General features: G+C 39.2%; 2 protein-coding genes across 10 annotated transcripts; one reads left to right on the top strand and one right to left on the bottom strand.

Moving 5' to 3' along the window:
* Nucleotides 1-418: 418 nt before the first annotated feature.
* cga (glycoprotein hormones, alpha polypeptide) lies at nt 419-8,992 on the bottom strand. 5 transcript variants are annotated; one of them, XM_040137613.1, is made up of 4 exons: nt 8,897-8,992; nt 2,188-2,299; nt 1,733-1,917; nt 419-691 (listed from the first exon to the last, which is right to left on the bottom strand). In XM_040137613.1, exons 2-4 carry the CDS (start codon nt 2,279-2,281, stop codon nt 617-619), a joined length of 354 nt encoding a protein of 117 aa, XP_039993547.1. In that variant the 5' UTR covers nt 2,282-2,299; nt 8,897-8,992; the 3' UTR covers nt 419-616. The 5 variants fall into 5 exon arrangements, with proteins under 5 accessions (XP_039993547.1, XP_039993548.1, XP_039993549.1 ...); XM_040137614.1 differs by lacking the exon at nt 8,897-8,992 and adding an exon at nt 8,621-8,671; XM_040137615.1 differs by lacking the exon at nt 8,897-8,992 and adding an exon at nt 8,298-8,360.
* LOC120795592 (heterogeneous nuclear ribonucleoprotein Q) lies at nt 7,659-15,595 on the top strand. Of its 5 annotated transcripts, XM_040137607.1 has the most exons (13): nt 7,659-7,827; nt 9,645-9,804; nt 10,770-10,888; nt 11,169-11,276; nt 11,467-11,580; nt 11,866-12,042; nt 12,303-12,438; nt 13,656-13,861; nt 13,947-14,096; nt 14,207-14,328; nt 14,445-14,770; nt 15,046-15,101; nt 15,453-15,482. In XM_040137607.1, exons 2-12 carry the CDS (start codon nt 9,657-9,659, stop codon nt 15,054-15,056), a joined length of 1,617 nt encoding a protein of 538 aa, XP_039993541.1. In that variant the 5' UTR covers nt 7,659-7,827; nt 9,645-9,656; the 3' UTR covers nt 15,057-15,101; nt 15,453-15,482. The 5 variants fall into 5 exon arrangements, with proteins under 5 accessions (XP_039993541.1, XP_039993540.1, XP_039993542.1 ...); XM_040137606.1 differs by lacking the exon at nt 15,046-15,101 and having other exon boundaries at nt 15,453-15,595; XM_040137611.1 differs by lacking the exons at nt 7,659-7,827; nt 15,046-15,101 and adding an exon at nt 8,939-9,050 and having other exon boundaries at nt 15,453-15,595.
* Nucleotides 15,596-16,318: the final 723 nt, after the last annotated feature.

Here is a 16,318-nt window from a genome sequence, read left to right as displayed (position 1 = left end):
ATTACATCAGATTACATCAAATCAAATGCAAAAGGAGCTTTCGATCACATCACAAAATCTTTGCTCGGTTATCATTAAATTGTAGACATTCATCTTTCCATTTTTTTGTGAGCACTTCAAAGACTTTTCATCCATGTTGGCTTAAATTTCAATTTTAAATCGGTTGTTAACGGAGAATTAAGCTTGTAATCAACCACAAAATCGACTTTCCTGTTGTTACCTGTGTTACTATTCCGTACATTTCATTCATTTAGCAGACGCTTTTGTCCAAAGCAACTCACAGTAAAAGTTTCACACGCTCCAAAAACGGCTTTCAACGCACACTCCCCCCAAACACACACACACACACACACACACAACATAATGCATGGATTTTAATGTAAGAATGAAAATGCAACAATTGGGTGCATATTTTAATTGCTTTTCAATCTACAATTAATTGTATACATCTATCAATGCAAAATCGTAGGCTAATTACACATCACAGACACTGAATTGCTACAAAAATATTATATGGCAACATAAATTTTAAAACAGAGAAGAGCTCGTGCATATTAAAAGAAACACAATTTGTCGCCAAGCTTAGCGCTGCAGAATGGTCTCCCGTTCCCATCAGTCATATCTTATGAAAATAGCAAGTGCTGCAGTGGCAGTCTGTGTGGTTTCTCACCCTTATGCCAGCCACCTCTGTCTGAAAGAGGAACAGATGAGGAGGAAGAAGTGCATATTAAATAAAGTCAATGTGTGTGTATGATCAAATGCTCTTTTTAGCAGTGCGAGGGGTCGAAAACACTTTAAGTAACTTTGTAACATCTGTAACAGAAACCAGAATTGAAACAAACTGCAAACTAAAAACAAACATTAGTGACAACAACTTTTACTTTACTTAAGTGAAAGTAACAATACTACAATGAAAAATATTCCATTGCAAGTAAACATTCTGCATTCAAAATTCTTCTTAAGTAAAAGTAAGGATGTATTGTCAGCTAAGTGTACTTCAAATATGAAAAGTAAAAAGTGCTCATTCTGCAGAAACTTGGCAGCTGTGACTGATGTATTATCGTATATTACATGGATTTATGGTCAATGGAGAGGAAAGACGAAAAAACAAATGCTACTACCCGATTTTTGTACTCTTTTTTTTTTTTGTAAGAACATAATGTTTTCCTCTGACTTTTAGCGGAGTAAAAGTTTAAAGTAGCATTTAATGGAATTATTTAAATTAATCACTGAAATATCCTAAAACTAAACTGAACATAAGATAAAACCTAAAAAATTATAGATCTACAAAACAATTTTTAACCAACCATATGAAAGACTATTTCCAAAATGATGATTGCATCTGCAGATTTTGGGAAAGATTTAGTTCAGGCCTGTAGTTTCCTACCAGTCCTACCAATTTCTCCAAGACTCATTTCGATCTTTTTTTTTTTTTTAATTTAATTTCTTAAAGATCTTTTTGGTGCCATTTTTCTTTTATTGATAGCAATAGTAGTGACAAACAGGAAACACTGAGAGAGAAAGGGGGTGGTATGCAGCGAGCGTGCCTGGCCAGATTTAAACCAGGGATGTTGAAACTGCAGGGTTACAGGGTATGCAGCTTGCCCACTAGGTGACCAGGAAATCCTCTCCAAGACCCATTTCAATTCACTGTACCCTCTGCAATGTATAGTAAATAGGCACGAAGTTTAAAGAAAAATATGCCTGACATGTCTAGTGTCTGCGCCTGTACCTCGTAGCTGTGCTTTGCGACGCAGCATGTTGCCTCCGAGGTGATGTTCTTTGGGATTGTCATTGTCTTCATGGCCTTGAGAGGGGTTGGGTACGCTCTGGAGAAGCAGCAGCCCATGCACTGGTAGACTGGACGATCCCTTGAGAAAACACTGTTCTTTCTCAGTGTGCATTCCTCACAGCCCACTGGAGAAGGATGATAGTGGTTTCACAAGCAGAATCAAAAACTATTATAGACAGTTTGCGGTAAACAGCAACATTTGAGATCTGAGATTAAAATCACAGCGTACAGTCTTTGAGAATAGAAATCATTACAGGCAGATTGTGCTAATTTACTGAAATACTGTAGCTCTTTGATTTTTACATTTACATATACATGACCAGTATTAACAATTAGATGCCTTAATCATAAATGGTAAGCTTTGTCTGGAAGAGGCAAATTTAAATGAATCTTACTGTTTGACAAGTCAACGTTGGGGTAAGAATCGGCTATGTAAAGAAAAAAAGACAACAGAAGAAGAGATAGTCCAGCTGATTTCACTGAGCCCATTGTGGTTGCAGCAGTTACCTGGAGACAATAGAGTAAGCGCTTGAAAATCAATTGAATCAAAGTCTTATCAATGAGTAGGTCAGAGATAAAGATAATTAGAGTTTTACCATGTTGCGAGAAAGTTTCCCCTTCATCATACCTCTGTGCAGGACTCCTTTATATTGAGGACTTCTGCTTCAGTCCATCTCATTTTATACCAGTGTTCCTGGCAACTTCCTGGATTGGATGAAGCCTACCAACCTTATCAATGACCTCACTGACTCACTTCGCTGCCTTCCTCATAATCCCTTTACAGCGCAAAATGATAACAACAGGCCGCGGAAAGTCAAAACATAAGTCTATCCTCCTTCCATCCTGACTATGGATGATACATGTAATCCTTGGGTTTCGGTTACTTGGTTACTGAGTGTTGTTATTATTTGTCATGTTAGCAGCAAAGGGAGGGTCATTAATTTCGTTTAATTTTCTTGGCCACTTCGGTGAACTGCAGTTGGAACATTTGTACAGGCAGCATGTTATTTTGTTGGTGTTATAATTATATCCCTGGGTTATGAAAAGCATAAAAGTTTAAATAGGGTGAAGCAGGAATATCACTTTTTAAAGCAATGTCATCGCTCTAGGACTCTCAGCCAAGTGGAAACAGTTTATAGATCCACTTGTCTGCTCAGTCTTCCAATGAATAGTTTGCTAAATGTAAAAGTAATTTAAATATTTTCCAACATTAAACATAGAGGATATGACTGTACATCTTTCCCCTTGGGGATCGTATCTGTATTTTCCTGTCATTTTCAAACATGCATTAATTTCAAACCAAAACAATCTGTAAAATCTGGTTAGATAGGTGTAAATTAAATCTTCATTGTTGTCCAGATACCCAATTGTGAAGGCTTCGATCTACCATTACACTGAATGTATTGAAATAAATGATGAGAGAGTTTCCTTGAGTTAGTTTCATTCCCGGTATCAGACCATCTATTTTGAACTCTACAGGATACTGGGAAGCTGGAATGCTGCCACATCTCATGTTAGCTGTATAAATAATAAACTTTATAAAATAATATCAACAATCATAAAACTAGCTGAACTTTAATAGAAGTATTTTTTGGGGGTGTAGGCTTTTCATCCTTAATTTTACACAGTATCTCGAGACAAAACTCATTGTTTGAGTGCAGTGGCAGCTTAAAAACTGGAGGATGGATGAATGGAAGAAGTTCCGATTAAATGGAAGGATATTTAATAGCTGTGAAAGAGTATCCATCTGTCCGCCTCCAACATCTTAAATGTCAAGGATGAATATGAATTTATTTTGTACTTCATCTGTGTGTTTACTTAAGTACTCGTGTCCTGCGTCCTTGGTTGTGCTGGTGATAAATCCTTGGCCTAAGACTCGTAATTCACTAAGTGTGGAGGATGAGATTTTAAATCAAAGAGATGTTAAGAGGCTGTTTTTATGTTTTTTGGCTTATGTCATAGCATTTGTACCACTTTTCGCCAAAATCAAAACGTTGTCTTAAACCTTACAATAAGTGATGCTAATTTCATTCCTCCTGATAAGATTGAGGACTATTGCATTTTGTGCTACTGCTTTGCCTATAAGCTACATGTAATTTTATTGACTTCAAACAAAATCTCCTGTCAATCAAACGTAATGGCCACACTAGCAACGTTAATTGAGTACATAAACATTTCCATGCCTAATTTAAAATAGGTTTTAGCATGGAAAAATCTCAAACATCAACTGATAGAAATGAGTTACATTCACATCTATCAAGATATATATTTTTTTTAATCTTATCTTATCATGCGTGTTGTAAGTGTGTTTTTTAAGTTCCGCAGGTCCACCGGCCAGGCCAGATGTTCAGACTCATGATTAGTGGAAGCGGACTCGCGATGTGCTCTCTTGATGCTTTCTGTTTTCTAGGCTCGTTCCTTGACCTGATCTGGCAGGATGAGGATAAGCACCACACGCACCCAGCTGCAGAGCAAATGGTGTGGTGGTCATGAATGATGAAACACAAGTCCGATATATTCTCAGGGGCTCTGGTGTCAACACAGTCACTGTTGCTGCAGAGGATAGATCGGGGGGCACAGAGTTTAGCAGGTCAGTCCGGCTCTGCACAGTTCAAAGCCAAGGTGCTCTGTCTGGCATCACTAAGAAGGCCACCAACAAGTCAATGACACCTGAGAGCAAATGAAGTAGTTAGCTGAGACCGGTAATTTTCTTAGTAATGCAGCAAATTGCTCCAACATTTATTGAAGTAGTAAAGAGAATGATGATTGAAAAAGAGTATGAAAGCCATCACGTCCAGGCATATTTAGGATGATGGCTGATTCCCAGCTCAATATAGTAAAACTGAGGCCTGGCTGAAGATATTCATTAAATGGAAGAATTTCAACCGGCTGAAACAAAGCAACACATGGAACTCACATCAGAAGGCTGCTTTTCCTTGTTTTTTTTGTAAAAATTAACATCGGGATTTCATTTTCCCAGGGAAAATTTATATTTTGCAATAAACTAACCAGATGCTATATACGCTCGCCTCCCAAATTTTAAAATGTCGCACTTTGGGCCAGTGTAATGAGGTGTAGTCATCTGTACTGAAGGAACCCAAGTCCAATATAACATAACCAACCCAAATAAAAGGACCACAGTTGATTATGGTCTTGTTCGCCAGACATCTGGATCCTTTATTTATGTTCTTAATTTCAACTGTTTATCTTATTTGCTGTGTGTATACAAAGATTTTTTTCTTCACATTATTCTAAAACATTTAATTTTCTCTTCAATAGATTGGATGGGATATGTAATGTAACCATATAGCTAAGTACTTTCACATCAAGTGCACAGGCGCACTCACACTTATCTTCTTGCATCTTCAACATCAGTACAAAAAGCGTGCATTTCAAGAAGGGAATACTCAAGACTGAAAGCGAAGAACAGAGGTTCTGCTATAGTGTTTGGGAACCATTTGATTGATAAGGACACACAGAGACATTCTCTCCACGTGGTGGCATTAAAGATTTGTATTGTATGGCCTTCAAGAGTACGTGCTGGAGCCACAAAACAGTGGCTCTGCTGGTCATCAGTGGCTCCTATGCAGTGATAGTTACTGTACAACACCAACAACGAAGAAGTATTTGTCAGAGACAGACAAGCATAAAGCATTAATGCTTTCATTTGCATGCATATCTAAAATGGCCAAATTAAAGAAATGAAAAAACAACAAAAAGCAAAAGCATACTACTATACCAGTTGTTAAGGGATACTATATTGACTCTTGGTTAAAGATGTAATTTGATGTCAATAAAGATGTTGTTTACTTCTCAAACTCAACATTTTCTTTGTTAACAAATTAAACGTAAATACTTATTACATCCTTGAGCCCTTTTTACCTGAGGATCTTGGTAATCATTTTCCCTCAAAATAAGGTTATTGACATAAGTCTCTTGGATCAACGAACAGTGCTATTGTCTTCCCGACCATTTTGCTGATATTTCTATCTAAGGAACTATACCTCCATGAGCACAATACTGACTTCAGGAACTGGATCTTCATTTGACTTTTTATGGCAAAATAAGGTTTTTTTCAATAGCTCTAGCACAGATATTGCAGACAGAGTCCTGGCTAGTACCTAAAAACCTGCACAAGAGCTCTTTTACAGACTTGGCACCTGCTGTCTATTAGTTTTAGAGCCGAATGCAAAAGTATTCACTTTTTCAAATGTATTTCTTGCAGAAGCCTGTTTAAGGTATTTTCTCTGAGGAGTCCTTAGAGGCATGAGTAGTAAACTGCTTGTTGACCCATAAATTCAGAATAGACATTATTATGAATTCCATCTGTGGAGCTGTGGAAAAAGTATTTGTTTTATTCTCTTTTTCAATATATATTAATTTGTTTTGGTAATATTTTACCATCCTGTTACATTTTTAAAATAGTTCTTTTTTAATTGTCATTGATCGAAAGAATGTGCTAAAATCCAGAGGAAATCATTCTGTAGCTCTATTCCTAAAACCCCTGCATAGGTTGTTCCTCAAACTTTTCAAGACATCATCATCCAGATAGCTTAATACTCCAGTTAATGCTCTATAAATGCGGGGGTTGTTGGAGTCAGTTACCTGTTAAAGTTTTATTATTTCAAGCCATGCTCCAAACATTAAGTCCATGATTCACAGTAGCTGTGATGAATATAGCAGATAACACACTCCCAATCTCATATACTGTATTGATTGTCAACGCAAAGTAACGGTATTGCAAAAAAATTCTAAATGATCAACACTGACACATGTGACAAATGATAATTACTGATAGAAAGTCATGCATTAATCTTTGATTGTCCAAACATGTGAACCCAGAAACTGTAATTCAAAAAGATACCACCAAGTTGGATTTTACAAGTTTTTTGACTAGCAATTTTGCAGTTGACACAATGACAACCCATTATAAGATACTGACAACAAACAACACTGTACGTGATATTATTGATAGAAAGTCATGCAACAAACAACATTGTTTTTTGTAATTTTAATAATTTTTTTTAGTACAGATTTTCTGCAGCAAACAAAAGCATTTAAAAAAAATCTGATCCAGTTGAATGAATTGCAATGAATTATGAGAAATCCAGCTGTTCTTTCTTATACTGTTACAGAGAATCTTTCACAAAATCAGTAAAAAATGTTATTTACTTTTGCATGGCATAAATAAAGAACTCCTCATTAGTCTAAACTCTTGCCCCCTTATCTTGAATTTGTTAAATCAAGCAAATGATCATATTCTATACAAACACACATACCCTTGACATATTCTTTTGTTCATGTAGCAGATGAGTCTGTGTGAAATCCATGAGAAGAGTGACACGGTGTGGTGTAAAGTGGGACCTACCTCACCACCCCCCCAGTCAAGCACTCTGCCACATGCTGTATACTGTAAGGTACATAGTATAAGTGCTGGTCTCATAAGGTCCAATTGGGTCCAATTTATGCAGATCTGCATTTGAACACATGTGGACTGGCATTTGACAATACTTATGTGAGAATACCGACCATCGTAAAACATTATTGTTATTATGATTTATTAGTGGTTGTATGTGAAAATTGGTAAATTATTAATATTCCGTGATCTCACTGTGATAATTTCTTGTTTTATTTCATTATTATTTATTTTTGAATGCAAGTTAAGCCCTGGTTTTTAGTCCGATTGGTCTCTGTAACTAAACCTTTAGTCGTTCCGTTAGCCCACACTTGTAACCGTCACGTAAACAGTAACGTTGCAGTGAAACTACTCTTCGTTAGTAACGGTGATGGATGCTGTGGATGACCTGCTGCTCTACTGTAAAAATGCATACAAGGCAAGCCCGTGCAGGGCTGTCCAAGAAACCCCATCGACGAGACAAAACTCGAGGCGTGAACGTGGCAGCCATTTTACATCATCAAGAGTGAATGACTGAAGCCGGACCAGTGCCGGGAGTTTTACACTTTTTCTGTCTTTTAAATATCACATTTATCTTCCTAAATAATCAACACCATACACGTTGGTGAGCCAGCGGCAGGTAGGGCGAATGCTACTAATTGGTCACGTGATTGTTGCTTAATTGATTGCTAAAAAGTCTGAATCGTGCGGTGCTGTTTCAAACAATGTGGAAACTGGTGGTGGTTGGGAACGAGTTCTCCAGACCGGCTTTTTGAAAATGGACTCTTCCTATGTGGCGGCACGTTGACAAACCACGTATCTAGCAGGCTAAACCTCTAGCTCTCAAGGCCTCGATGAACCCAAGTAAATTTATAAGGGGTACTTTGTCAATTAGTGAAGTCCGAACCGACAAATGACGATATAACAATGGCCTCACTGAAATTCCGTTCGAATTAGCATGCTAGCTTAAGCTAGCCTATTTTGACAGATCGTGAAATTGACATGCTCATTGTCATTGAAAGCTAACAGCAGCTAGCTGGCAAAAGCCAGTTATCTCAGTAAGAATTTGCGATCCTGCGTTACTGCTTTACTGACTGACATTATTCTTACCTACTAAAATACTGAACGCAGATGCATTCATAGAAAATGTGTACTAGCGCGTCATGTTATTGTCCAGACGAAGGTCCCTGGTTAGCTTGGCTGCTGTTACATTAGCTGTGCAGACTAGCCCACTAGCTAGCTAGCCTCAACGTGTGCGAGTTAGTCCCTCCCCGATAAATCTAACGTTGTCATAAACGTCGGGTAAAATAATTAATTCCAAGAAATGTGTTAACGTTACAGATTGAAAATTCAAGGTTGATTTCCACATGGGCATTATAGTTACTTTTAACGTTGCAGAAATGTTTTTAACTACAGAGAAAGCACGTGCTTACCGACAAGTGATTGATTAGCAGGCACTACACGGTATCGGTTGCATGATATCTTTAAGCTAATATTAGCTAAGGGTAACGTTAGCTGAGTTAACGTTAGGCCAAAACAGAAGTTTGCCGTCCACGTTTTGCTGAGTCCAACGTTGCCGGATGCAGTAATGTGACCAGGGAACAGTTAGATTGCTGCTCTACACGAGTTATTGCCTCAGTATATATCAATACAAACAAAAGGGAAATAACGGTTGGGTTGGTCATTAAGATGATTTTCGGAGTATTTACCTTAGTGTCACAATCTGTGCTGCCAAAGTATCAATAAAGAAATTACTTAAGGGATCATTCTTGCTCACTGGTCAGCCACCGGAAACCGGGGCTCACTCTCTGTTGGAGCACGTGTATAAGCTATCTAGCCTGTGCTGAAGTCAGCAGTGAGAAGGTAAGCTAACATGTAATTTAGAGACTAAGGCGAAAAAGGCTTCTGCACCAGCAGTGATCAAGGGGGGTGAGATACAGGCGCTAGCAAGTCAACTTGGCTCCATTTGCACAAACTTCCGAACCCAGACAAACTAGAATGGAAAATACTGCCACATGGACACAAACCCGGTAGTTTCAACGTGTTACAAGATGTCGTTTAATTGATTTCTGTGGAGGATTTGGTATGTGCATTGTCTGTCTTGCGCTCAATGTTCAAACATCTGTGTCAACTGCCTATATACAGGTTTCTGGGCTTCTGCCTAATGCAAGCTGAGAGCTGCGAGTGCTAAGTCAGGATACTGAAAAGTCTCTAGACTGTAAAGTCCCACATAACCACGCTAAACTGATTAGTACGCTGCAACGTTCCCTATTTTTTGATCATTTGTGTTTAATAATATGGTAGCCACTCTGTATTCAAGATCATAAATGGTCAAATCATTTTGTTTTTGTATTTTTGAATGATTTGCCTGGCATGTCTGAGACTTTGCACTTTCCTGAACACATCCCAAGTCTTGCCCTTGATCCAGGATTAATTTGGCTCATTGCATTTACACAGATTTCTGGAGACATGGCCACAGAACATATTAATGGAAATGGTCCAGAAGAACCAATGGACACCTCTGCTGCAGTTACCCATTCTGAGCACTTCCAGACTTTATTAGAAGCTGGTTTACCACAGAAAGTTGCTGAAAAACTAGATGAAATTTACATAGCAGGTAAGGCACAATGAATATACTTGCATATTCAAATATGCAAATTTTTATGTTTATCAATTTCTTGCATGTACTGTCATTTTATCACCTTTTTGAATGGGGGAATTGGGATCCTGAAGCAACTTTTTGTGGTTTCCTACCAAAATGGGTACTGCAGTGCTACAAAATATTAAATTACACATTACTGGTGTGAAAATGTGTAGATGGTTGCAGCATTTGCATTCCCAATATGGTTGCATGATCACTGGTGTCAGGGTGAATACATTGTCCTGTCCTGGGAGTGTCTTGGTGAGCCTGTCCAATCTCTTCATTCATTTCTATGAAATTTCCTAATATCCCATTAAATTATTAGAGAGGGATGAATAGATGTAAGTATGATGTCAGCTACACCTTAAATATCTATCGCTTTGATCAGCTCTTTTACAAGTTTGTACAGGGCTGAGCTGTAAAGACGAAATTTTGGGGGTCATTTTAGGGCTTGTTTGGTCGGTCAGATCTAGAAAAGTACTGGTCTATCCTTTTCAGCCAGATGGGACTGAGGCAGAAACAATGGCAGCAGCTGTCTGGTGTGTGGCTGCCTGGGACAGGTGATGGCCCCTCCATAGAGGAGAATGCAGACCGGCTCATTAGAAACTCCCAGCCACGGTATAGAGGGGCACTGGCATATCGAGTTGCACTGTCACATCTGTTGTGATTAGTTCTGCAGAAACCTGCTGGTTGGAGAGTAAAGTGCAGCCTGACTACTGAATACAGCTCCATTAGATTAGGCTGGTCCCACTCCTCTCCTAACTTTAGTAATCGTTATTTATCCATTACACGATTGACAAGATATTTGTTACACAAAATGGCTCCCATGTAAATCATTTTCTTTTACCCTTTCATTTGTACTGTAATTTCTGTCCAAGGTAGATATGAAAACTTTTTCTTGTTAGTAGCTCATCAGTTCTGTGTTGTCCCCCTTCCTCTAGGTTTGGTGTCACACAGTGACTTAGATGATCGAGCAATTGAGGCTCTGAAAGAATTCAACGAGGAAGGTGCTCTGCAAGTCCTTTTGCAATTCAAGGACAGCGACCTCTCACATGTTCAGGTATGCATTTCGAACTGTTGGTGTATTGTTTAGTTCATTTATGATGCCTTCATACAAAGTGGATGATGGTCCTCTGTGCAGTGTGATGTACTACGGCATTATCTAGTTGAATTGTGATTGCGCAATAGCTTTTAGTCATCTTAGCTACAGACGAGATGGATATGCTGTCTTGTGTAATTCTTGTCTTATTCTTTTTGTGTTGAACAGATGATCAGAAGTTGTCCTTATGACACTGACATTTTTTAATTATTGTTTGATAGTACTTTTGTTTCTATTTCAGAACAAAAGTGCCTTTCTTTGCGGCGTGATGAAGACGTACAGACAGAGAGAGAAACAAGGGACCAAAGTGTCAGACACCAATAAAGGACCAGATGAAGCCAAAATCAAAGTGAGAACTAATACATTTAAAGATTACATTGAAACTAATTTTATGATTGGGACATGTTAATACTGATGCAGTGTCTTTGGAAGCAAAAATACTTGTCATCTGAATTCAGATACTATTTGAATATAAGGCAAGTTTATAACTGTTGATTAAACAATGTCCTTTTGAATTTGTCATGTTTTTTGGCGGTCAGGCTTTGCTGGAGCGAACTGGCTACACACTTGATGTGACAACAGGCCAGAGGAAGTATGGAGGTCCCCCACCAGAGTCCGCCCACTCAGGGGCACAGCCCACCATTGGCACAGAGGTACAAAACTTGTCACCCTTATGTTACACCATTTAATAACAGTGCAAGAATGGTGCTTTTTTTTTTTTTTTTAAACTTACTTTTTTAAGGTGGTTTTTGTAAATCCTTCACAAATAATGGTGTCTGAATGATGAAACTTAAAAAACTTCTGTAGTAACCATGGTTACACTGATAGTTTACCGCTAAGAGCTGACTGGATACCTTTTACCTAGATGCCATCAATCTCTTGTCTTCACCTTGAATTTCGACTCTCATGCACCATAACCTTTCCTCTCAACCTGACAGATATTTGTAGGCAAAATCCCCAGAGACCTTTTTGAGGATGAGTTGGTTCCGCTGTTTGAGAAAGCTGGCCCCATCTGGGACTTGCGCCTGATGATGGATCCTCTCAGTGGCCTGAACAGAGGCTACGCCTTTGTCACTTTCTGCACTAAAGAAGCTGCACAGCAGGCTGTCAAATTGGTACGTTTACTCCGCTGCAGTGGTGACCAGAAAGAGAGAAGGCCTGATGAAGTTGTTAGTCAAAACACAAGACAGTAGAATTTAGTCAAGAAAATGAAGTAATGTGATAACGACATTTAAAACAGAGACATATTTGAAATATTTCCTAAAAGTGGTTAACATGTGAAATAGCAACCACATCAAGTTGATATAGGCTCCATTCTGTAGACTCTCCTGCCTTTGTTTGTCCCTTACTTAAACTATTTTCTATTCTTCTGCAGTGCAACAACAATGAAATTCGACCGGGTAAACATATCGGAGTGTGCATCTCTGTGGCCAATAATAGACTGTTTGTTGGCTCCATCCCCAAGAGTAAAACAAAAGAGCAGATTGTTGAAGAATTTTCAAAAGTCACAGGTGAGTCAGTGCCATCCTTTGATTTGTTCAACAGCTTCATACCTACAATTTAGATTAGATTTACTCTGCCTTTTAAGAAGTGTAATGCAAGAATAAGGGGGTGAAGCTTTGACGGGTAAATATTTTTAAAGGGTTTCCTGTTTGTGTCCAAATGATGACCTCATTATTGTGCTGGAGTGACTCATGTTACTATGATGGTTTACCGCTAAGATCTGACTGGACAATAAACGGAGCAAATCTAGTTTTTTGGTATCATGGTTAGGTGTCTCTGAGTGACAGGAATAAGTAATAATTCTTTTTACACTATTATCATTGTAAAGTCTTAATTTCCCTGTACATTTGCTTACCGCTAAAAAAGGAAAAAAATTTGATCTTTTTTGATATTAACCATTGAATTTTATATATTTTTATCTTGAATTATATTACCGTATTTCCTCAAACAAGAACTGGTAGTCAGTTACAAGCCGGGGCTCTGATAATGGCCGGGGGTGTGGTCGACAAGAACAAATAAAGGCCAGCCCCCAGACACAGGCCAGGGAAAAAACAAGGGTGGATAAACTCCTGGTGCCTGTCATATAATGTCCGTGCCAGTTAAGAATAATATACATTTCCACCGCTTTAATTTAATAAATTCAACAATACAATCATGTTATGTTCAATGCTTTGTTTTCAAACTTACACAATGGTGGCGTTTGATTCATTCATTCGGATCCACTTTGCTTTGTCGTCCTTTAATCCTGTCCGGCTGTTGTTGCAAATGGTATGCCATGAAATGTTTCACAATAAAAGCCCTGTTAAGAAATTAAGGGCTTCTGTCTACTGAAATGCTAGAGGACTTTTAATCTGAAACGGTAACAGGAAGTGTTGAGTTTGTATTGACAGTGTAATATAGCAATTTTAACAGGGCACTGGGTGCGGATCAAAACAAGCCTCATACTAAAATATGATCAATTATACTTATCAGACAGAGGGAATTAGAGATAAAGGGCTGTTAGCTTCAGCCATTGAGATCAATAAAGGCCCCGGTCACTATTTGATGAAATATGGTAATAGTTTTTTTTTTTTTTTTTTTTTTAGTCTTACGGTATTTGACTTTCTAAAGGCAGTTTGGTGTCACTAGTTTGTTGGTAGATCACTGATGTAGAAATGATTTTATATTGAATAAAGCCACTTAACCCCCTCCTGTTTTTTTTCCCCTCCTTTTCCTGTTTCTACAGAGGGTCTAAATGATGTCATATTGTACCACCAGCCAGACGACAAGAAGAAGAATAGAGGCTTCTGCTTCCTGGAGTATGAAGACCACAAGACAGCAGCTCAGGCCCGTCGCCGGCTGATGAGTGGCAAGGTGAAGGTGTGGGGAAATGTGGTCACCGTGGAATGGGCTGATCCAATCGAGGACCCAGACCCAGAGGTCATGGCCAAGGTAAGGCACAAGGCCGAGGTCATCAGTAGCATGCTGTTAAATGTATATGTGGCCAGAAGCCTGAACTTTGTTTTTCTTTTCCTAGGTCAAGGTGCTGTTTGTGAGGAACTTAGCGAGCACTGTCACAGAAGAGATACTTGAAAAGGCCTTTAGTCAGTTTGGCAAGTTGGAGCGGGTGAAAAAATTGAAAGACTATGCCTTCATCCACTTCGAGGAAAGAGATGGTGCTGTGAAGGTATGGGTGGGGGGTGCACCGTCTCTGCAGTGACACTGAAGACGTGTATCCTGACTTGTTGTCATTGCAGGGAGATTCATCATTTAATCTTGTATTGTGCAATTTCACAGGCATTGGCTGATCTCAATGGCAAAGACCTCGAAGGAGAGCACATTGAAATCGTCTTCGCTAAGCCCCCTGACCAGAAGAGGAAAGAGCGCAAAGCCCAGAGACAAGCCGCTAAAACACAAATGTAAGAGGAACAATGCAACTCGAAGCTTTGAACTTTTAGTCATGCAGTTACCAAATTTAAATGTTGATATAAAGCAGGAAGCCATATTTATGTTGAGCCTGTGTATCCTCTTTCAGGTATGATGAATACTATTACTACGGGCCTCCCCACATGCCACCACCTACACGAGGCAGAGGCCGAGGAGGGCGAGGAGGTTATTCTTACCCTCCTGATTATTATGGCTATGAAGACTATTATGATTACTATGGATACGATTACCACAACTACCGGGGCGGATACGATGACCCGTACTACGGCTACGAAGACTTCCAGGGGTCCGGGAGAGGACGAGGAGCGAGGGGAGGAGTCCGTGGTGGTGCCAGTCAGACTAGAGGCCGTGGTGCTGTCACACCGAGGGGCCGGCTGGGTTTCTCCCAGCGAGGAGGCCCTGGAACAAGCAGAGGTAAATGAACATTTTCACAGTATGATACTGTTAGTTTCACAGTAGGTAAAATCAAATTAGTCACACAGTGGTGACTAATAAAGCTTGACTTTGCTGTTCGAAATAACTGTTCATTAGCTGAAAAGAACTTGCTATGTGGCTTGCTTGATTTTGAGTCAGTTCTTTTTACAAGTCTTGAAAAAATGGCTACTGAGCTTAGTCTTGGTGTCGGTATATTTCTGATGCTGAAGATCAGTTGTCAGAGCACAAGTTCAGAGGAATGACATTTTTGGCAGGGCTGCAGTAGAAGCTCTAGTTGGGGAAACGTTGAGGATGACCTCCCATGATGCAGGTATTGTTTGTCTTGAAATTATGCTGCTAATGATTAGAAGGCTGCACAAAAGAATACACACACCTTGCTTTTAAATTTAAAAAGTTACACCTGCTTGTTGGCCTCATAACTAATCCCTGACAGGTGTCATCTTTCAGAGCAGCCAGTCAGCTTGTTGCTGCCAACAGACAAAGGTCATTCACAACATACTTTATTTTTAAGAAGGCTAGCTAAATCCAACCCTAGTGGCAGAACGCTGGCTTCAATCTAAATCTTGTGAAATTTCATTAATCTCTCAGTACACTGATTGATGGGGAATGCACACAACATGGGTTTCCTGTACTAATTTTCTCTCTCTTCTCATTGGTCCAGCAGGGAAACGGGGTCGAGGGCGGTCCTGACCTGTCACAGTGGAAACTGACTTGATGTGTGGGGTTAACACCGTAAGCTGCAATGGATGTTGAAACAAAAAAGAGCACGACAAAAAGGTCCAATGATATTCCAGCCTTACAGAAGAAGCATCGCCCCCCTCCCCTTTTTTTTTTTTTTTTTTTTTTAATTTTAATGTTGTTGTTTTTTTTTTTTTTTTTTTTTTGTTTTTGTTTTTTTCCCCTGAAGCTGCCACCTTAAAAAGATGACCGGAGGATTCTGAATACTCGCCACAGCCTCTTTGACCCGAGTCCCTGTACCCAGCCCTGATATACAGGGGTCTATGTATTGCCCTTACAATCTACCCCTTCCCTGTCCCTGAACATGCCATTTTTTAAATAATTATTGAAGAATTTGCACTTTTTTAAGTTCTTAGGTTTGAAGTGGCTCAAAGGAGCTTGATGCTATTGTATATTTTTGTGCTAATCGCAATTTTTATTGTCGGAATATCCATGTTAATCTTAATCGTTTGATCTGGATGTTTGAAAGAGAACATTTGCAGGTTTTTAGGGTGTACCCACCTGGCATGGATAAGTCAGGCATTCCAGGAAAGTGGTTCTTTTCAGAACTTGTCTCTAAAGGGTTGGTTGACTACCTCAGTACAGAGGACTAAACTACCCGGCCTGTACTGTAAATAGGGAAACTATATTGATGAAAGCAGGGCTTGTTTTCATACAAAATATGCACAAGAGCTGCAGCGCAAAAACGATGTACTTAATGTAATATAGTCATTTTAGCTGCAGCTCTTACACTGCAAACAGTCAAACTGGGCATGCAAAACAATCTCATATGATGAGTCTGAACAAGCC

This window comes from Xiphias gladius, chromosome 10 (assembly GCF_016859285.1).
Source record: "Xiphias gladius isolate SHS-SW01 ecotype Sanya breed wild chromosome 10, ASM1685928v1, whole genome shotgun sequence".
Taxonomy (NCBI): Eukaryota; Metazoa; Chordata; class Actinopteri; order Istiophoriformes; family Xiphiidae; genus Xiphias; species Xiphias gladius.
The sequence above is the reverse complement of the archived record's forward strand: the minus strand, read 5'-3'. Positions and strand labels throughout refer to the sequence as shown.